General features: G+C 36.7%; 3 protein-coding genes and 1 pseudogene across 5 annotated transcripts; 2 read left to right on the forward strand and 2 right to left on the reverse strand.

Annotated features, from left to right (window-relative positions):
- Nucleotides 1–444: 444 nt before the first annotated feature.
- Nucleotides 445–6,487, reverse strand: LOC127630996 (probable dimethyladenosine transferase; annotated as a pseudogene).
- Nucleotides 6,488–6,569: 82 nt separating this feature from the next.
- On the forward strand, nucleotides 6,570–14,497 carry LOC127631124 (DNA polymerase alpha subunit B-like). The gene is made up of 19 exons (XM_052109120.1): nucleotides 6,570–6,672; nucleotides 6,913–7,044; nucleotides 8,444–8,568; nucleotides 8,723–8,808; nucleotides 8,912–8,969; nucleotides 9,217–9,326; nucleotides 9,566–9,759; nucleotides 10,214–10,302; nucleotides 10,429–10,581; nucleotides 10,715–10,777; nucleotides 10,891–10,945; nucleotides 11,066–11,190; nucleotides 11,354–11,392; nucleotides 11,491–11,564; nucleotides 11,673–11,781; nucleotides 13,556–13,662; nucleotides 13,884–13,940; nucleotides 14,075–14,201; nucleotides 14,281–14,497. Exons 2-19 carry the CDS (start codon nucleotides 6,963–6,965, stop codon nucleotides 14,431–14,433), a joined length of 1,806 nt encoding a protein of 601 aa, XP_051965080.1. The 5' UTR covers nucleotides 6,570–6,672; nucleotides 6,913–6,962; the 3' UTR covers nucleotides 14,434–14,497.
- Nucleotides 14,498–14,740: 243 nt separating this feature from the next.
- LOC127631307 (centromere protein H-like) lies at nucleotides 14,741–17,079 on the reverse strand. Its single transcript, XM_052109393.1, has 10 exons — nucleotides 16,983–17,079; nucleotides 16,605–16,730; nucleotides 16,427–16,482; nucleotides 16,296–16,332; nucleotides 16,131–16,199; nucleotides 15,997–16,053; nucleotides 15,849–15,912; nucleotides 15,662–15,713; nucleotides 15,245–15,402; nucleotides 14,741–15,100 (listed from the first exon to the last, which is right to left on the reverse strand). The coding sequence occupies exons 2-10, from the start codon at nucleotides 16,718–16,720 to the stop codon at nucleotides 15,014–15,016; spliced, it is 696 nt and encodes a 231-aa protein (XP_051965353.1). The 5' UTR covers nucleotides 16,721–16,730; nucleotides 16,983–17,079; the 3' UTR covers nucleotides 14,741–15,013.
- A 47-nt stretch (nucleotides 17,080–17,126) lies between these two features.
- On the forward strand, nucleotides 17,127–20,916 carry LOC127631210 (alpha-ketoglutarate dehydrogenase component 4-like). 3 transcript variants are annotated; one of them, XM_052109254.1, is made up of 5 exons: nucleotides 17,127–17,266; nucleotides 17,672–17,808; nucleotides 18,171–18,234; nucleotides 20,018–20,226; nucleotides 20,464–20,911. In XM_052109254.1, exons 2-5 carry the CDS (start codon nucleotides 17,758–17,760, stop codon nucleotides 20,479–20,481), a joined length of 342 nt encoding a protein of 113 aa, XP_051965214.1. In that variant the 5' UTR covers nucleotides 17,127–17,266; nucleotides 17,672–17,757; the 3' UTR covers nucleotides 20,482–20,911. The 3 variants fall into 3 exon arrangements, with proteins under 3 accessions (XP_051965214.1, XP_051965216.1, XP_051965215.1); XM_052109256.1 differs by having other exon boundaries at nucleotides 17,142–17,266; nucleotides 17,740–17,808; nucleotides 20,464–20,916; XM_052109255.1 differs by having other exon boundaries at nucleotides 17,157–17,266; nucleotides 17,675–17,808; nucleotides 20,464–20,913.
- Nucleotides 20,917–20,955: the final 39 nt, after the last annotated feature.

A 20,955-nucleotide genomic window follows, 5' to 3' on the forward strand; every position in this document is an offset into this window, starting at 1 on the left:
CTTCCTGCTCCCCCAGGGCAAGACATTTCACCGTGGTGCTTCTAAGAATCCCAGCCAGCGGAGATGGAGCTGTTAATACTACGGTAAGGAACTAAAGCCAAGAAATGAACGAAGACATTTTGGCATTGGTGGGCGTGAAATTAATGACTTTCTTTGTGAAGGGGAAAATACTAACTTATTTGCATCAAGTTTCATGTCAGTCTATGTTCTCTCTGTGTTTTTATAAGTATATTTAGATCTATTTTAGTCTCCCACCCTTTCTTGCTGTCTTTCAAAAGTCACACAGTATTGTTAAGTATTTATTGAGCTCTTCGTGACAAGAATTAACAACATGTTCAAAATAGCCATTACTCAGAAAGGCTTCATTGGCAACAGCATTAACTGTTAACTTCCACATCAATACTTGAGTGCCACCCAGTGGTAAATACTGTAATGGCCAAAAAAAAAAAAAAAAAAAACATTTCAAAAGATAGTTTGTCCAAAAATGAAACTTGTCATTTACTCACCCTCATTTTGCTTAAAACCCAACATAGGCAGTGCATTAGTCTCAGTCACCATTCACTTTAAAAGCAGATTTTTCCATACAATGCATGTGAATGGTCACCGGTCATTCTGCATAATATCTTTTGTGTTTAATGAAAGTATGTAATACAGGTTTAAAAGAACATGAAGATGAGCAAATTATGACAGAGTCTTTTTTTTTTTAGGTGAATGGTCTCTTCACTGTTCTTGGGGACTGCATCGCTTACATAGCCAGCAATGCAATTCATGAAAATAATGATCCAGTCATGTAACCTCATGTCGTGTGAATAAACAACATCAGTTGCCATTATGAATGTAAAGTATTATTTGTAAAGAAAGCTACTTTTTCAGACCACAATTAGGACAAGTGGTGGTTAGAAATAATAGGTGACACTTTTAACTGTATTAAATAATAAATGTTTAAAATATATGGTGGGTCCAACTGGGTTGTGTAAGGTCAGAATCTGTTCTGCCAGTTTTAAGTCCCAATAATGCCACTCAGTGGTGTCCCACCCTGTATACAAACTCCACTATGGCATTAGTCACCACTCAGTACCCAGTGTACATCGTGCAGTTTTTTTTACATGCACAGTACAGGGCCCATCAGAGTTCTCATGGAAAAGTTAGCTCATTTGTAGAGAATACGACAAAAGGGCAACCATATCAATATAGAGCACCCTTATTGTTTATACTTTGTGGATGTGCTTAGTGGATAATGGTACACTCAAAGCATGCTTCAGCTTTAATATTTTGTGATAATATTGTTGTTGTTTTCAGGCAAGTTCTCTTTAAAATGCTTCATCCAGAAAGCTTGGAATACTCAAAATCATCCTTACCTTTTATCAACACAAAAAGCATTAACTTTAATAAGAAACATGCCTTTAATTAATTTTAATAGAATAGGTATAAAACCTATTACATAAATATAATTTGTCATCAAATATTGACAAGTCAAAAGATAACATAATACACCTACAGTTAACGTAACTGTACTATGTTCATAAAGGCTAATCATTTCTCACTGACAGTTCAGTATTGTGGTACACAGTGGTAGGACAGTGTGTGTAGTGCTGAGATAGATGAGGAAGACCAATATTCTTTGTAAATTCAGCCTCAGATACACAGACTTTGCCTTCAACATGAACTCTTGACAGTCACCATGCACACAACAGTTTTTCTACTATCTGAAAAGAGATTCTTCAAATATTTTCCCATTCAGGAAAGGTACATAAAACCTTCACAACTTGAATGACTAAGTGTCCCTTTGTATGGCCACTGAAAAGAAATGCAGTTTACTGGATACCAGAAGACTGTGAAGCTGTTCCTTAGGAGAAGTGTATCCCAGCTGAGTTGAATGCATGAAGAAGCCTACCGTAAAATATGGATGCAGAAGAGACACTTAAACCAATGCAAAGTAGTTATACATTACAAAAACACATTTCAATTTGTTACCAATACAGACAAACTGAAGAAACATGTCAATACTTACACCATGAAATCATCTATATCCATAGAGCGTGCCCTCTTTTCACTAAACTTTGCTTCTTGGAGGACACTGTAAATTTTCTGAGCCATGTTAAAATCATGTGCCACTTCCTGCAATACAATTTGAAAAAGCACTTCAGCAAAAATAAAAAATAGAAAAAATAATTCTAAAAATATGTATAATTTGTGTACTTCATGTAAGCAGACTCACTATGTTGTGCACGGAGCAATGGATTCTGTAGTTCTTCTCCAAAAGTTGCTTGACTGCAGCAGACCTGAGTTGAACAACCAAAACATCAATTTAGACCAGCTTTTTTTAATCTATTACTACTGATTGGTCAACAAGAATACAGTCTATGCAAGTCTTACTTGAAGGCAGCACTTAGTGTTTTGTTCTTTCTAACAAAAGCAATTCTGACAAGGCCATCCCATTCCTACAAATGTGCAAAAACAATGTTACATGTTTGTTAAGCATTGAAAGCAAGTTTCACTAAAGCACAACCATTATACACTCACCTAAAGGATTATTAGGAACACCTGTTCAATTTCTCATTAATGCAATTATCTAATCAACCAATCACATGGCAGTTGCATCAATGCATTTAGGGGTGTGGTCCTGGTCAAGACAATCTCCTGAACTCCAAACTGAATGTCAGAATGGGAAAGAAAGGTGATTTAAGCAATTTTGAGCGTGGCATGGTTGTTGGTGCCAGACGGGCCGGTCTGAGTATTTCACAATCTGCTCAGTTACTGGGATTTTCACGCACAACCATTTTAGGGTTTACAAAGAATGGTGTGAAAAGGGAAAAACATCCAGTATGCGGCAGTCCTGTGGGCTGAAAATGCCTTGTTGATGCTAGAGGTCAGAGGAGAATGGGCCGACTGATTCAAGCTGATAGAAGAGCAACTTTGCCTGAAATAACCACTCGTTACAACCGAGGTATGCAGCAAAGCATTTGTGAAGCCACAACACGCACAACCTTGAGGCGGATGGGCTACAACAGCAGAAGACCCCACCAGGTACCACTCATCTCCACTACAAATAGGAAAAAGAGGCTACAATTTGCAAGAGCTCACCAAAATTGGACAGTTGAAGACTGGAAAAATGTTGCCTGGTCTCGATTTCTGCTGAGACATTCAGATGGTAGAGTCAGAATTTGGCGTAAACAGAATGAGAACATGGATCCATCATGCCTTGTTACCACTGTGCAGGCTGGTGGTGGTGGTTTAATGGTGTGGGGGATGTTTTCTTGGCACACTTTAGGCCCCTTAGTGCCAATTGGGCATCGTTTAAATGCCACGGCCTACCTGAGCATTGTTTCTGACCATGTCCATCCCTTTATGGCCACCATGTACTCATCCTCTGATGGCTACTTCCAGCAGGATAATGCACCATGTCACAAAGCTCGAATCATTTCAAATTGGTTTCTTGAACATGACAATGAGTTCACTGTACTAAAATGGCCCCCACAGTCACCAGATCTCAACCCAATAGAGCATCTTTGGGATGTGGTGGAACGGGAGCTTCGTGCCCTGGATGTGCATCCCACAAATCTCCATCAACTGCAAGATGCTATCCTATCAATATGGGCCAACATTTCTAAAGAATGCTTTCAGCACCTTGATGAATCAATGCCATGTAGAATTAAGGCAGTTCTGAAGGCGAAAGGGGGTCAAACACAGTATTAGTATGGTGTTCCTAATAATCCTTTAGGTGCGTGTATACAGTAGTTCAGTTAAGCAACACTGACCTGGAAGCTGACAGGTGGCGGTGGATTTTTTTGGCTCTATCCTTACCACGCTGGACTCAACTTTTGGAGGTGGTCTGAAATTGTTCTTTCCCACCTTCAAAAAGATTTCCTAGCTCAATATTTAAGCATTTGCTGATATCTTCTTTTTTTGTGTATCTCATCCTAAATTGCTTAAAAAATTCAAAACAAAATCAAACATAAAACAAAGGCAATCGGAGTAAACACAAAATATAGTTTTTAAATGATAATGTTATATATTGAAGCACAAACGTTATCCAATACCAACTGGTCCATTGTCATAATTCAAAAATACTACAAATCAGCAATAGTTTATCATAAATGTCTGAAATTGGTTGCGAAACGTTCTGAAGCAGCTGGAAATACTGAATCTCAAGTTCCCCTGCATGCATCACATTGAAGCCTGCAGCACATGCAGACAATACGTATATTAAATGAAATTGAACAGCCTTATAAAGTTTAATAATCACATTAGGGCAATATCACGATTCTGGTCTTTATCTGGTCAAATTTAAGACCGGTTAAATGATAATGAAGACCATTTAAGAGATTTTTTTTTATGGCCTTAAATTTAGAAAACTGAATAAAACAATTTTAGGGCCCAGGTCAATCTCCGAAACATTCCCCATAAACATTGATTTCAGATGCTTCAATATTAACAATAATAAGAAAACAGCAGTCCTGAAATTGGGAGCTTTGTTCCACAAGTCATAAGCAGTGTCCCGCATTTCAATTTTGTCTGTATAATTTTTTATCTTTATTATTATTATTTCGGCATCATTTTATTTCATCGTCCTTTAATTACAAAATCACTATTAAAAAAAAAGTTCATAAGAAAACACTGAACATGCGCAGCGCAGCCTTTTTTCTTGCCAGAGCGGAAAACCCTGAAAAAAAAAAAAACAGAAAAACGGGTCCATCCGGATCTCCCGAGAAGAAAAAGTGTCTTTGTTCGTATAATAAAGAATTGGAGAAAATATATACATGGTTAAAACCAGTTACAGGTGACCCTAAAAAAGGAGAGTGCAGGGTATGCCACCGAAGTTTCACGGACAGCTCTGCTGAAGCATTTCAGTGACCCAAACATGACAGCTCTGATATCTTTGGCTTTGAGCATTCCTGTCACCAACGTGTTCATGGAGAGTGTGTTTTCACTGATGACCACTGCGTGGACCGAGACAACTATGGACCTCATCAAAAGTGAGCTCCTGGTGAAAGTGAACACCTACACCTGCCAGGAGTTCTACAGTCATAATGAATGAGAAGGCCCTACTCGAAGCAGCCAGATCTGACAAAAAAATGATGCACTAAATCTGGTAAGAACGCATTTAATCTTTCTAGTCTTTAATAATGGAATTGATGTGCTTATTTGGAAATGTGCTTTTTAACAATTAGATTATTATTTTTACTTCATTATATTTACATTGAGTAGGTCTGAGCTGTTCAAATTAGTTTGTATCGTAGACCTTTTGCTAAACTGACTGACGTTCACTGCACTTTCATTAACATTTAACATCACTGCAAAAACATCTAATATAAAATCAATATTTATTCACCTAGTACAATAATAGTAAGTTATCTCTCCCTCCTGTCCAGCAAAATCAGGTCTGCTGACCTGCAACAGAGCAATAGCCAGGTGGTCACCCTATCGTATGGTCTTTACCTCACAAATATTTAATTACCGGTTAAGGAGGTGTTCTTTAAACTGTTGCACCATTTTTACCCAGTCAATCTTTATTTAAGAAACACCTGAAATAGATCCACTTTGCAGGTGTAAATTGACGGGTCCTTAAACAAGCCCTCATAATAAATCTCCAACTTATTGACGAATTCACTTGTGAAATGGATTGCTGTGAACTGCATGCCAATGATTGACTTATGATCAATAATATGGTAGTAAACAATACATTGTATTCTAAAGCCGCTTTTTATATTGTCTTATTAATGATGAACTCTTCTGCTACAAGAATGTAATGCATTTCAATTATCTGAATTTTTTTTATTTTATAATATTTAAAGATAACTATGTATAATTATTTCATCATTATGTATTGAATTATGGTTAGATGAGGGCCTTCTCAGTAAATATTTGTATATGCGATTAATTAATCGACACCATGTAATTAATTTGATTAAAATGTTTTATCGATTGACAGCCCTAATATATATGTATAAAAAAAAATACCGTTTCAATCGTTACTGCTTTTGTTATGAATATACATGCTACGGCAATATTACATAGTAGAAAATAGTACTTAGAGATTTGGCGCACCGTCCACATTACTTACCTTCTCTATGATGCCGTTGACAACTAAAGGATTTTTCAAAATATGCTGACCAATACCCGTATTGAACATAATCCCTGAAACAGATCAAGACACGTTGAAACTAACCATTCCTCAAAGCTGCACCCTGGAAAAACGTTATATGTTCAAAAATGAAAACAAATGTATTTACTGTTTTGTTTTCACCAGTGATCTCTACATTGTAAGGACTGGCTTATCAGCTACAATGCAGTACAAAAATATCTCAAGAAAACCTACCTTGACTCTTCACCTCCAGGTGCTGTCGAGATTTTTTCTCGGCTTTAACTTTAGGCATCTTACTTAATGATATTTAAGATTCTAAGGAGCGAAATCTACAGTGCGAAAGTAAATAAAACGGTCACTTTATCCTAAACACTTGTGCAAAATACAGGAGGCTGGGGTTTCTTTCATCTGATTGGGATGTCAACAACCAAAGTCCCTTTAGCGCCCTCTATCGCAGTGGAGTAAACGTGAAGAAACCGGAAATGACATTTCATAGCTGTTTTGCGGGTACTTTTTCGCGGCAATCCGAACGTGATACAAAAGCTGTGGAAAAATATGACAGCCGCTCTTTGGCTGTAAAATAGAAGGTAATCTTTCTTATTATGCTATTGTCTGTGACTAAGATAGCTTTCTTATTTCGAACATACTCGTAAGGTTTTTCTTGTTATTATAAATAGAAAGCCTTGTTTAGTGTCTAGTAAACTATGTTGAGTATGTTCTGCGCCAGTATTTTGAGAGAATTTAAAGGCATTCTGTATTACAACAGGAAATAGTGAAATGTGTAATTTACCAAAAACGTTTACATCTTTAAGTTGTTTCTGTTATAGAACAAAAGTTACAAACATTTTACTTGTGAACATCAAAGGAGACTATAACAATGGCTTCAGTCACTGCAGAGGAGATAAAGTCTGAACTGGACACTTTCAACATAGCCTTCACCAGTGAAACCGTGGACAAAAGTAAGAAAATGTTATGTTTGTATTTTACAGATGTTACATCAGTAACTTTTGTCTTTATATCTTCTTGGACTTCATCATTTAAAATCAATAGTTTTCAGTTTCAGATACCATTGTAGAAATTTAGTATTCACAATCAGCCATGATTACTTTAATAAATGAGTGAAAGTGTCAAATAACTAGAAGGTTACTGAGATTAAGTGAGTAGTATTCCGCTGATCATGTGATTCTAACATGGCAGCCCCCATGTGCGGACCCTCTCCATGTATAATAAAACAGCTTTTATAAGGTTACTGATCTGACTAGCGTCATCATTTTAATGTGAGTGGTCATGATTTCCTACATAGATTGAAAAATTACAATTCATGTCTATAGGAGTACACCTTTTTTTAATGAGGAAAAAATTACTGAGTACTCCTTTAACTTCGAGGCACAATGAAATATGGGTAACACTTTAGAACAAGGTTCCATTCATTAACATTAGTTAATACATTACGGATCATGAAAAAACAAATAACAGTATATTTGTTACAGCATTTATTCATCTTTATTAATGTTAGTTAATAAAAACACAATTGTTCATTGTTAGTTCAGTGTGCATTAACAAATTCAACATTTGATTTTTAAAATACACTTGTATATGTTGAAATTAACATTAACTAAGAATAAATTCTGTAAATGTATTGTTCATTGTTAGTTCATGTTAGTGTTGTTAACTAATGTTAATAAATGGAAACTTTGTGTAAAGTGTTACTGAAATATGCTTTATAAACAAGTTTATTGTAATTATAATAATAATCATAAGAATAAAAATGTGCAGTAAAATAAAATTGAAGTGTAGACATTTATGTACAGATTTTTATTATATACACCCATCAACCACAACATTAAAACTACCTGCCTAATATTGTGTAGCATTCTGAGATTATATTCTTCTCACCATAATTGTACAAAATGTTTATTTGAGTTAGCGTAGACTTTGTCAGTTTGAAACAGTCTGGCCATTCTCTGTTGACCTCTCTGTTGGTGCAGATGGGCTGGTTTGAGTATTTTTGTAACTGCTGATCCCCTGGGATTTTCAAACACAGCAGTCTCTAGAATTATCAGAATGGTGCCAAAAACAAAAAACATCCAGTGAGCGGCAGTTCTGTGGATGGAAACGCCTTGTTGAATTGCCAGACTGGTTCGAACTGACAAAGTCTACTGTAAATCCGATAACCGCTCTGTACAATTGTGTTGAGAAGAATAGCAACTCATAATGTTATTCTGAGATGCGGGCACGAGGGGGACCTCCACAATATTAGGCAGGTGGTTTTAATGCTGTGGCTGATCTGTGTATACTTACACACCTGTCTATCAGGAGCATGTGCTATTTTTATACTGTCTGTCTTCTCCCTTGTAGTGTTGGAGCAGTGTTTGTTTCACAGGCTGAAAGGTGATGAGATTGTATTTGAGTGGTTTGCTTTCAGCACCACTAAAGACCAGCTGCCGCTCTCTCTTGATAATCTTGAACAATTTGAACATGAGGTGAATACAAATTAAGCAAACATGTAACCTGTCAATCTCTAACAAGACATTGTTATCTTTTGACAATGCCCAAAAAGAAATTAGTTGTTTATGTTTAGTGGGAATTGCATTTCTCCTCTTGATTTCATTATTCCTGACTATGTACTACTTTCAGATACTGAACAAGAAGAAAAAAACTAAAGGCTCATCAAAAGGAAGTCAGATTAACAAGACCAGAGATATCAACTCTATCCAGGAACTGTATCCTTTAGGTTCAAACCAACATCAGAGGTTTATTTTTCATTATGCTCCTCTATTTGTAGCTAGAAATGCACACTGTTGCTTTCTTAACACAGTCTCACAGAATCAAAGCAGAGGAGGAAGAGGAAAGCATGCTGGACTCCTATTCAACCCCTGCCAAGGTGTGAAAACTGAGAAAGGAAATGTACAGTAGATGGGTATATCCACATTTGTAGATGTGCTTATTGATCCTCAGTGAGAAACTCATATTGAATTAAAATTAATCAGATCTCATTTTGTCTTTTCACTTGACTTGCATACATTGCAACTTGCTTAATTGTTAAACGGTATAACGAGTTCCTTTTGATGTTGCATTGGTAGAAAGCATCAAACAATAGCATACATTTTCTTTTCCCTATGTGACGGCAGGGCTCTCAGAAGAGAGCACTGACCACTCCAGAGCATCCTCAGTCTAAGAGGGGTGTAGCTCGACTTTCCAGTACTAGTCTAATGCTGTCACCTGCCAGCTTCTCACCAAGGTGACCAAAACTCTGATAAACACACTGTTTCAATTGCATTTCTAAATAATTACCCCTAAAAGAGGATTTGGAAAATTTGCCATGAATATCTGATTTCTGAAACAATCACATGCTATTCTGTTTCTATTTTGCAACCTTATATACTGTGCATTTAGAACACAGTACTATATTTTCATATTATTGTAATATTATGGATTATATGTATATTTCAATGGTTGTGAAATTGTGTGTGCATGTAGTGCAACACCATCTCAGAAATACGGCATGCGTGGAGGCAGAGGGGAGGTCGTCTCAACGTTTGGGGCAGTGCAGGGTCCTCGCTGGCTTGGTACAGGACAGAGTGGTGTGAGGGTGGAGTTGCTGGAGGGTAGAGAAGATTCCCTGAACAGCAGCTACAAATACATGTTCCAAAGGCTGAGAGATGTGCGGGATGGTGAGTCTGTGCTCTCGATGCATTCTTGAGCACTAATGTGAATGCTCAGACCATGTTTTACTCTTCTAAATTAGAGTTGGTATGATTCCTGCATGATTGTTAGTTTATGTAAGTGAAGCGGATCAAATTCAGAACTGGTACAATAATTATTTTTTTTTTTTTAAATCGAATCTATCAACCTTATGGATTTCAAGGCATTTTGATTTAGGCGAAAAGATGCAAAAATCAGTATTTAAGTATTCAAAGAACCGTTAATGGAATTACTAAGGAATCAGAACCAAAATTGCTAAATTCCTAACAATTTTCATACCTAATTGAACCAAAATATCTAAAGGGGAGGAAGTAATTTCGTTTTTGTAAACACTTGGATGAAGGCAGCACAGACATGCACAGTAGTACTGCTATAGATAACGAACTACTGACTGAATGAATTCCCTCTTTTTTTATTTGCTAGTTCTAACTGGCAAGATTGAAGAGCTAGGAGAAGAGTTGCGGACTCACTTCAACATAGAGGAATTCTCTCCAGTTTCATCACCTGTTCAGGTGCAAGCACAGATGGCATTATATTGAGTCCAAATCTTTCCCAAAGCCAAGTCCCTACATAAATATTTATGTCCAGATCAGACTGGGCAGTAAAGTGACCACCTTTTTTTTCTCTTTCTCCTGCAGGACAGCATTACAGTACTGGGGCAGATTTGTTGTGACAGTAATGGGAAGCTAAATGCCCAGTCTGTACTGCTTGAGGCAGGGCAGGAACAGGGTGGCAGACAGGTTCCTGTGGATCTCTCAGAGCTCAAAGAGTTCTCACTCTTCCCTGGTCAGGTGAGGCTTACATACTCTCATCTATTTTATGCTTGTTACTTCTAAAAGTATTACTATAAAGTGTCATATATTATTAATGATTTTGTCAGAGCTGTTGTAACTAGTTGCAGCTCTCTCTCACTTTGTTTTACAGGTTGTTGTTATGGAAGGTATGAACACTTCTGGAGAGAAGTTTGTAGCCACCAAACTATATGAGGTATCTCTTATAATATTTAATTTGCCTGAACATTTCTTATATTTTGGAAAGATGGCATCACTACAGTGTCAGTCTTTGGAGAAGTTTGCTTATATGATTTGTTTGTCTTCCAGGGTATGTCCCTACCTTTCTACTCTCCTCCTGAAGTGAAACAGGAAATAGATGAAGGTAAAAACGTATTGGTCGAAATGAATCAAGAACGTCCTTATCAAATGCTTAGCTGAAATTAAACCATTCATAAATTCATAAACCATTCAAAAAAATTTACAAATCATTTTCCTGTCACAGTATCTGAGCCTGTGATGGTGATGATGGCCTGTGGACCATTCACTCCCTCTGATGGCCTGACCTATGACCCTCTGCTTGACCTCATTAATATAATCAACAAAGATCGTCCTGATGTCTGCATTCTGGTGGGTACAGCTCCATGCCTTTTCTTCTGATGTTGTGATCCAATAAGCTGTTTTATTATGTTACATCCTAATCCATCTTGCAGTGTGACTGCTTTTTTGGACATATGTATGCCTTAAATTTTGCATTTCAGCTAATAGTAAACTGTCTTTATTTCCTTCATAGTTTGGACCTTTTGTTGATTCCAAACATGAGCAGATAGAGGTAGACCAGATTCTGTTTGTACTGTATTTGAAATTCCTATATTCACATTATTCATCATGACCACAATGTAATTACTTGACGTTCAACATTTTTAATAGAAAAACCAGGTAACGGAAACATTTGAAACCATCTTCAAGAGATGTGTGGACAGTATCGTGGAGGGAACCAAAGGGTATTTATTTATTTTTTCTCTTATCTTTGTGATATTGCTGACCAATTTGTAATTGCATTTTTATTTTTGGGAGCATTTACCTTTATTCAACACATACACTTTTTGTAGAACGGGGTGCAGGTTGGTGTTTGTGCCATCTCAGAGAGATGTTCATCACCATTACATTTATCCTCAGCCACCGTTTATCCTGCCAAACCTCAGCAAGGATGACACAATGGTGAGGCCGAGTGGTATTATACACAAAGTACATTACAAAACACGATTATAAAAAAGTCTGCATGCTTCACTCTTTTGAATGCTGTTGGTTAAATATACACTCACCAAGTACTTTATTAGGAACACTATGGTCCTAATAAAGTGCCCACATGGTCTTCTGCAGCTGAGCACATCAAGGTTCGACATTGGAGATGCTATTCTCTTCATTACAATTGTACAGATTGGTTATGAGTTACAGTCAGCTTGAACCAGTCTGGCTATTCTCTGTTGAAATGTCAACCAGGCATTTCTGTCTGCAGAACTGCTGCTCGCTTTTTGGCACCATTCTGAGTGAACTCTATAAACAGTTGCGTGTGAAAATCTCAGGAGATCAGCAGTTACAGAAATACTCAATCCAGCCCGTCTGGCACAACAATCATGCTACTGTCAAAATCACTGAGATCACATTTCTTACCCACTTTGATGGTTGATGTGAACATTACCTGAAGCTCCTGACCTGTATCTGTGTGATTTTATGCACTGCACTGCTGCCAAACAATTGGCTAATTAGATAATTGCATGAATAAGTAGGTGTACAGGTGTTCCTATTAAATTGCTCTGTGAGTGTATTTATGTGACTGCATTAATCATAAATGTAGTTTTACGTTAAAAATATCTTAATTCGGGGAACTCAATAGACAGACTGTGGACCGGATCCGGACTGAAGGACAATTCAATCCAGACCGAGATCCAAGTATTTGTGCTCGTTATCTGTCTAAGTGACTGTGTAGGCTTACAGACGCAGAGAGGGAATAAAGCAAGGAAAGCCTATTTATACTTGAATTAAACAAACAATATTTTTTACTTTTATTATATTATTAGATTCTCACTTTAAGGAAAATATAAAAGTGGTCCATTCAGACTTTTACATTTTTATACATTTTCTCTCAGGGGACACCCTTGAACCCCCATATAGTATTTTTTATCCTTCAAAAGGCCTCCAATGCTGTGTCCCATACATGTATATTCTGATTGTTAAAATATTTCAACAAAAACTGGACTGCTGTCATTCAGCTTCAAAACTAACGGTTGATCTTATTCTGATGGTTTTGAAGAGGCTTTTGACTGTTTAGGATTTCTTTTTTTATCTTTTATATGAAGTACTATTGCTGCCAATGTGGCAAGTTATAATAGCTATTTAAGAATATATATTATGGAGGCCTGGGTATCTCTGCGAGAAAAGACGCTCACTACCACCCCTGGAGTCGTGAGTTTGAATCCTGGGCGTGCTGAGTGACTCCAGCCAGGCCTCCTAAGCAACCAAATTGGCCCTGTTGTTAGAGAGGGTAGAGTCACATGGGGTAACCTCCTTGTGGTCGCCATAATGTGGTTCTCGCTCTCGGTGGGGTGCATGGTTGTGCGTGTATGCCGCGGAGAATAGCGTGAAGCCTCCACACATCTCCACGGTATCGTGCTCAACAAGCCACGTGCTAAGATGCTTGGCTAGATGGTCTCAGCCGCGGAGGCAACTGAGATTCGAGTCACTATGCCACCACGAGAACTGAGTGCATTGGGAATTGGGCATTCCAAAAATGGCAGGGGAAAAAATTATATTATATTATTTCATAGTCCTGTAACACTGTAAGCTACGTATTATTATCCGGACCTTTGCTGGGAAGGAAATGTAGATAATTAAATTTGCATGGAACTTTATTTGAGATCCCCTATCTTAAACTGAATAATTTAACTGTTTCTCTTTCTACTTTTGTTGTCCAATATTTGTTTTCCACCTTTAGCGAGTAACCTTGGCTCCTGAACCATGCACTCTCCTCATTGGCAAAGTGACCTTTGGCCTGACTTCTACAGACATTCTGTTTCATATGGGAGCTGAAGAAATCAGCAGGTAACTTATAGCATGAAAAGCAACATATGACTGACATTTTTACAATTTACAGTTTATGTGGCACTGATTTCTTTACGAATGAGAATAAATTGTATGTTTGGATAAAATGTACTCTTACAGTTGATTGTGATTTCATTAACATCTTGTAATTTGAATTTGAAAATAATTTTCAAAGCACAAGTAAGCACAAGCACTGATTGAGTTTTACTGTGGTATTACAGTGGCACAGGCACTGAACGTTTCTCACGGATCATGAAACACATGTTGACCCAGAGAAGGTTAGTAGAAAACTACCTGATTTAAAAATTTAAAACATCAGACATGAGTAGTAGTAGTACTTGCCTCTACACTTCTCTGCTGGTTTTGAGATGTACATATTCTTCTAAGTTTCCATTTTATTATGTTATTTTAGCTACTATCCACTATATCCTCCTGCGGAGGAAGTTAACATGGATTATGAGAAGTTTCAACACTTTGGCCAAATGGCCATCACACCTGATATCCTTATTGTTCCTTCTGAACTTCGTTATTTCATCAAGGTAAATGATCATATCTTAGAAATGTCCCTTCTAACTTAACATCTGTCATTTGTGCTCATTAAATAATGTCACATTTCAGGATGTGATCGGCTGTGTGTGTGTTAATCCTGGACGTCTCACTAAAGGACAGGTGGGTGGGACATACGGACGTTTGCTCATTCAGCCAAACCCTGTGCTGGTGGCAGGGAAGAGAGTGAGCCCATGTATAGCAGGACAGGTGGTGAAAATATGATATGTGGATGTATTAGTCTTTTCTACTAGATTTCTGTTTTTGAACTTTGTTCATTAAATCATGTCTGCATTTTTATGTTTATATGAAATCTTTCACTTTAAGTGATTGGGAAATAAAATGCTTTGTAAATTAAAGCCTGTCCAATCAGCACGTTATCTAATTGATGTTACTTTAGGGTGAAAAAGGTATTAGATACACATGAGAAATGGCACTCTAAACTGTCAGTCCATTAGTTAGTATGAACTTTATTTTTTAAAAGCTAATTCATTTGCAAATTTAGTTCATTCAGTCTACTACCATTGTCCATACTTTCTGGATGATTCTTTAAACATTATATTAGACTTAAATGAGCTGGTGTAAAAAGCTTAAATATACAGCAAGCATGTTGAAAGATTCTTCCCATATCGGTCACTAAAATGAATCATTACAATTTTGCATACATTTACAGAAAACCTGTTTTGCTGCTTCCATGCACATTGAGGTTGTTTTCCGGTAACAATGGAATTTTGTTAAAAAGTAACTATGCATTTTATAAACCGTATTTACAGTGGTGGGAGAACAGTGTTTGAATGGGTCCTCTTCAGTTGGGTATGTGCTCCAGTCCCATTGTAATGTCTCTTAATTTAGGGTCATCTCTCCAGTTCACTTTACTGGCAAGTATGATTCCCTGAAACAAGGCAAAATGTGTTTGACAGGTTTTCAAGTACATGGGGTTTCTTAAAAAAAAAAAAAAAAAACTTTTGCTAGATGGGCAGATAAAATTAGATGATGAAAATAAAATTTTCAAATGATACTATGAGAAGGCACATACCCGGAGAACATTTTGTAAAATGGCTGTGACCTTCTGATATTTCTGTAGGACTGCTTCAGCTCTTTCCTTAGCCCTTTGCTGAACCTCTCCATGATTTCCCATCATCTGTTTCAACTCATTTATCTCTTGCATTTTCTTCTTTATCTGTCCTTTTAAATCTAGGAAAGAATCAGATACCCTGTAGTTATTACCAGTCACTCTAATGGTACTGAAAATCTGAGTGTACTTTTTTCCTCTTTTGAAAAACGATTAGAGCAGATGTGTTTCATCTTGTCACAGCATTGTTTTATGTTGAGATATGGGGATTCTAGAGATACACTGAACCCAGTGCAATATTAGACCCCACTAGAGCTGAGGAGAGAAAAAAATAGACCATATAAATAGTTTGCAATTCAGAAAGTCAAATTAAAATAGTACCTAGTCTTTCCTTTTGGAGATCTGTGATCTGGTCCTGAAGAGCTCGTGTTTCCTGGAGAAAGACATCAATGGAAAAGGCATACATTTTTAAAATGTTAATTTCTATTTGCATTATGGTCATTCAATTGTTAAATTAAGTCAATGGTTTACAATAGTCTCATTTCTATGTCAGAGTAGGGAATTCTACCTTTAAAATTCCCATGGTCTTTTCACAAAGCTCTGTGTTCTGGCTGGTCAGTGCCTTCAATGGCCTGCATATGATGACCGATGAGATTACTTTTAGGACCAAAGGCTAGAGACATTAGATTAAGGCACGCACATAAGAATTCACTTACTCAGCATCTGAATCATTCTGAATGATCTTCTCTGTGATAGTATTCCAAATTTGCATTCTAGAACAAAAGCAATCATTTTAAACGAGGAAAGGGTTGAGATGTGCAAAAAAAGTTTGAGACCACTGAATCATTACCTGTTCAACACCAGGGTTTTGTTGAAGTGTGAGAGCCTTGCCTGCTCTATTTCACTTTCATATTTGGATCTATAGATTGTACAAAAAACATCAGGTTCTCTCAAACATATAGCATATACCGGTACATGTACAGATATATTCATAAATTTGAAATAACAAACTTACAGATCTGCATCAGCTTCACATAACTCTTTGTGTTTTCCTAAGTATAAAATACTACATTTAGCATCACATTTATTATAAGTGGTTAATATTTGCACTGTGTGCTGTTTGATCACAGATAAATAGGAGCTCACCCATACTGACTTTAACATTCATCTCAAAGCACTGGTTTTCCATTATTTCTTTCATTCTTGAGGGAAGAAAAGATACAGAATGAACAGTTACACAACATTCTTTATTTGCTCCAAGTATTAGTGCAAGAAGAAAAATGCAAACCATACAAATAAAGTATATAAAAGAAAGGTAATTCACTTTAATAAACGTGTGGGTGTCACTCCATCAGAAGCTAATGATGGATCAGGCTGGCTGTTACTCATTGCAACAGGGTCCACATCTGAAGAGGGTTCATCATGAATATTGGAACTCATCTTTTTGCGTCTGTGCAGCAAAAACACAAAACAAATTCCATTCAAACGAGTGATTTTGTCAGAATAACAAGCTGTACTGTTTTACTCCTTTTTACATTATTTTACATTGTGTTCTGTAGCGTTATCTTAAAGGGGTCATGTCATTGTTTTTGACATATATATATATATTCGAGGACCAGAACTAAGTGATGTGTGATATATATAGAGAGTGAGTTACATATATATATATTAGCTATTTCTATGGACAACTTATTCCTCTTACCGCCGCCTCTGGTTCTTTCAATTGCTTAGATTTTTTTAACAAATGTTTCTGTACGTAGTTGTTGCAAAACTCGAAACCGCCCGACCACAATAAATGCAGTCCAGTGTGAAACTGCCGCCAGGAAGTAGTTATGTCACGTGACGCAAGATTTACGAAACCCCGCCCACCTATATCAAGCCGAAGATAGGCATGAGCAGAAATAAAGGATTGGCCTGGCTAATAACAGATTCGAGGTCAACATGAGAAAATGAGGTTGTATTAAACTGATACATTGCGTATTATTGGTAAGAATTTATATCTATTGTGCTCAGAATGAAGTGTCATTAGATATATTTAAATGAAGCCTTATTTTAAAGGCAAAACTATGCAGCAGATGATGTTAGCATGATGAGCCAGGGCGAAGTGAATCCGTTTGAGGGGTCAGTTACGCTGCACAAATGTATTGTTCATGTATGATTTCAGAGCTTATGGATTCGACGAACTCTCTTGTATATGTGCTTGGATTGTCAGCCAGTTTCATGTTCATTTAGTATCTTTTAGCTCCAGAATAGCATTGCATTTCTGAACATAACGATTGTATTTACCACTGGATAAATAACATTGGTCTTTATATTAGTCTTATTATGTCTGATTGCCAATGCCATGTCTTAAAGGCAGTTGAGGAAAGCGTTTTGTCCTCTAATTTATAGCAGTATCATCAGCGCCATCTGGTGGTGAAGTGTTAATTTGTGGGCGTGTCTGTGTTTTGATCTGGAAGCTGTTCTCGAATGTCGTCATGGGAAGCAAAGTGAGTGGCAAGATGGCAGCTGCCAGTCGGGTCGTGCAGGTAAATAATCGCTCCAGCATGAACACTGAACGTGTTGCTGTGACATCTCGTCTATTTAAATGCATTGTTGAAATGTTGATCACTTCTTCGCTTAGGATTTGGGAATTTTGCGCATGGGTGGTTGTCCTTCACCAAATGCATTGATTTCACTGGTTTGACAGATGCCCTTGTGGACAAACCACCTCTCTGTCTGTTTATATCTCTTCATTTGTCTTTAAACCTTATTGTAATCTCGACAGCACTTAAAGCATTATATATTCAAAATGAAAAATATTTGTTTTATTTAATTGTAAATATCCACAACTTGTGAAATGCACTTGTACACTTTATATTTGTTCTGATCATATTCATTTATTTTGCAGGTTGTGCGACCTCATGCACCTTTAATTAAATTCCCAGAACGAAACGGCATCCCCAGGCCAAATGGTCAGTATTGAGGCCCTTATAGTGCCTTATTTTATTAGCTTTTTGTATGTTTGTCCAAGTTCAGTCAATGTAACATTTTCAGCTATATTCAGTATCTGAGTGACATTATGCACTATTTCTTGATTTTCTCACACTTTAATTGATTAAGATCAACAATTGGTGAGTATTATTTGGGGCAGTTGGTAATGGGTTAGTTCAGAGTTTCCCAAATATTTTTGCAGAAAGAACCCCCACAGCAACATCAGTAAGGCAGATGTACCCCTTTACTGATATAAAATATGTGGACCAAAGACTATATTATTTAACATATAATTAATATTGATTATTATTAATGATGATATATATATATATATACATATATATATATATATATATATATACACACACGCACGCACGCATGCTGCACATGCCAAAAAAATCAGTGGGCATGCTTTTATTAAAAGTTGGACAAAATGTGGTGTTTTACAGTGGACTTTTTTTTTTTTTTTTTAATGATATAGGAGCAAATGGGCAGATTCAATTCATATAAAATTTTATTGGTAAGAGAAACTTAAGTGTACTTTTTCAATGCATTATTAGACACTATATGTACAGATATTAAACATATTGAATGCTGACGTTTAATTTGCTGAAGTTTAGAATCTCCATTATTAAAACTATTATTTTCTCTGGCTGCCGTTCAGTCTCTCTCTACAAGTATACATGGCTGCAGCTCGCTGGACAGTCAGGTTCTTTTCAGTCTCTATCATGCACACGCTGGGTCTCACTGGGGTGAAACTGGTTCAGATGAAAATGAGTGAGCATTTCTGTCGCTCGCAATGAAAATGTGTGCACTGCTCCACAAAATCAGTTTCTGTGCTAATATGTGTGGTTTATTCTGGCTTTACCTCCTGGAAATTTATAGTTTATATTATAGTAGAGAATTTTAGTTGGGAAAAACTTTAGCAAAGTTTCAGAAACAAAACGGATACGGCATTAATTGCGTTCAATTTGTTTTACGTGTAAAAAAACAAAACTATGCAGAACTTGCAGAAATGAATGCATTACTAGTTTTATTAAATGCTTGTTTACATGCACAATTTGTATTATTTACAATATTGATTCTACATTGATATGTAGAACAAGTGCTAAAACTGTATTATCTCTTTAAGACTACTGACTGCAGTTCAGTTCTGCCAGTGAGTGCATAATAACGAGAGAGAACACACACTTTCTTTAGTGCATTCTGCTGTTTGATTAGAATAATGTTCCTCTTTTTTTGTTTTTGATCAACAAACTGTATTAACAGAAAGGGCATTAAACGAGACGTTATTAAATGACAAATGGATAGTGTGGATCCCGTCTTCGGACACATTACACTGGATGAGGCTAAGCATACTTTTACTCTCCACACGCAATAAAAAGATCTTGGTGCCAAATTTTGCATAAAGCTAAATATCGATATCGGGATTGTTTAAATGAAGAATATTTTTACCGATCTCTAATTGTATTATTTTGTGCCATACATGTTATTTTGTTAGGTTCAACAAAGCAAAACACAAATCTTTTCGCATACCCCATGAAACCTGCTTGCGTTCCTCCTGGGGTATGTGATTGGGAATCACTGGGCTATTTCACCCAAAAATGAAAATTCCATTTAAGTGATATGGGTTTGGAGCAACATGAGGGAATTTATGTAAAAGTAAATGATGACAGAATTTTCATATTTGGGTGAACAATCCCTTTAAAAGGTCACACAGCACCAGTTCCTTGATAACACTACAGTCTGAAATTGTTTTTCCAGTACAAGAGGCACTGAAAGTGATTGCTGCCAGTATCCCACAGATCTCCCCATCTGCACCTCCACCTGCAACATCAATTTTACCTCCACCCAGACCACCAGGACCTGTCACCCAACTCCCTGGCACCCCAGACAGCATTGCTGTAGTTCGAGATCTCCCTCAGAGATACCGCAGAAGAACCCTTGCGTTAGAAGAAATGGACTACATCCAGGTTGTTATTAATTTGTTTGAAATGCCAGAATCAGTTTTTTGCATAACTTTTTTATTTTATTTATTTATTTATTTTTTAATTGTTAAATGGATATTGCACAAATGGTTTCTTTTCAATATTACATCTATTATACTAACTTGAATATGGAGGTTAGAAAAATATAGACAAATTTATACATTGTTGTCATGTTTAGAATATACAGACAAACCACCTGACAATAACTTCTCTCTCTTGCAGCGTGGTGGACCTGAGTGACAGTGGACTGAAGTCATTATTTGTGGAAATTTTTTTTTGTTGCCTGATATTTTCTCTCTACAAAAGGAATTCACAAAATGTCACAACACAATAAAGTACAAAGAAATTATAGTTAAATTGTACATAGAGATTATTATTTAACAACTGTACAGCATCTGATTGGTTGTTGTACATATTCAGATGCTCTATATTAACAGCAAGGATGTTAATTTTCACATTAAAAGTATACAGCTGCTTGCCTTTTTTGTAGTTTTCAAAGAACATCTTTCCTATTCTCAAGTCCAGTTGCTCTGTACTCTCTTATTTGCCACCATCTCTAACCATCATGAACAAAGCTGATGGTGAATTTCCTCTTTCACATTACATGTTCTGGCTTCAGAGCAAAGCATTGAACTGAGTAACTGCATATTATACAAGGTCTATGCTGAACAAAATGGATCACTACTGTTGATCTGACATATTAAAATATTGACA

Source organism: Xyrauchen texanus, chromosome 37 (genome assembly GCF_025860055.1).
Source record: "Xyrauchen texanus isolate HMW12.3.18 chromosome 37, RBS_HiC_50CHRs, whole genome shotgun sequence".
In the NCBI taxonomy this organism is placed as follows: domain Eukaryota; kingdom Metazoa; phylum Chordata; class Actinopteri; order Cypriniformes; family Catostomidae; genus Xyrauchen; species Xyrauchen texanus.

Excerpts from the sequence above, each read along its gene's own strand:
- LOC127631124 (XM_052109120.1), top strand. The coding sequence starts at position 6,963 with ATGGCTTCAGTCACTGCAGAGGAGATAAAGTCTGAACTGGACACTTTC. Across the intron at positions 11,393-11,490 it reads CCAAACATGAGCAGATAGAG|AAAAACCAGGTAACGGAAAC; the intron begins GTAGACCAGATT and ends CATTTTTAATAG. Across the intron at positions 13,941-14,074 it reads CACATGTTGACCCAGAGAAG|CTACTATCCACTATATCCTC; the intron begins GTTAGTAGAAAA and ends ATGTTATTTTAG.
- LOC127631307 (XM_052109393.1), bottom strand. The coding sequence starts at position 16,720 with ATGAGTTCCAATATTCATGATGAACCCTCTTCAGATGTGGACCCTGTT. Across the intron at positions 16,200-16,295 it reads TGTGAAGCTGATGCAGATCT|ATCCAAATATGAAAGTGAAA; the intron begins GTAAGTTTGTTA and ends TACAATCTATAG. Across the intron at positions 15,403-15,661 it reads TCTCCAAAAGGAAAGACTAG|ATTTAAAAGGACAGATAAAG; the intron begins GTACTATTTTAA and ends ATTCTTTCCTAG.
- LOC127631210 (XM_052109254.1), top strand. The coding sequence starts at position 17,758 with ATGGGAAGCAAAGTGAGTGGCAAGATGGCAGCTGCCAGTCGGGTCGTG. Across the intron at positions 17,809-18,170 it reads CTGCCAGTCGGGTCGTGCAG|GTTGTGCGACCTCATGCACC; the intron begins GTAAATAATCGC and ends TTTATTTTGCAG. Across the intron at positions 18,235-20,017 it reads CGGCATCCCCAGGCCAAATG|TACAAGAGGCACTGAAAGTG; the intron begins GTCAGTATTGAG and ends TTGTTTTTCCAG.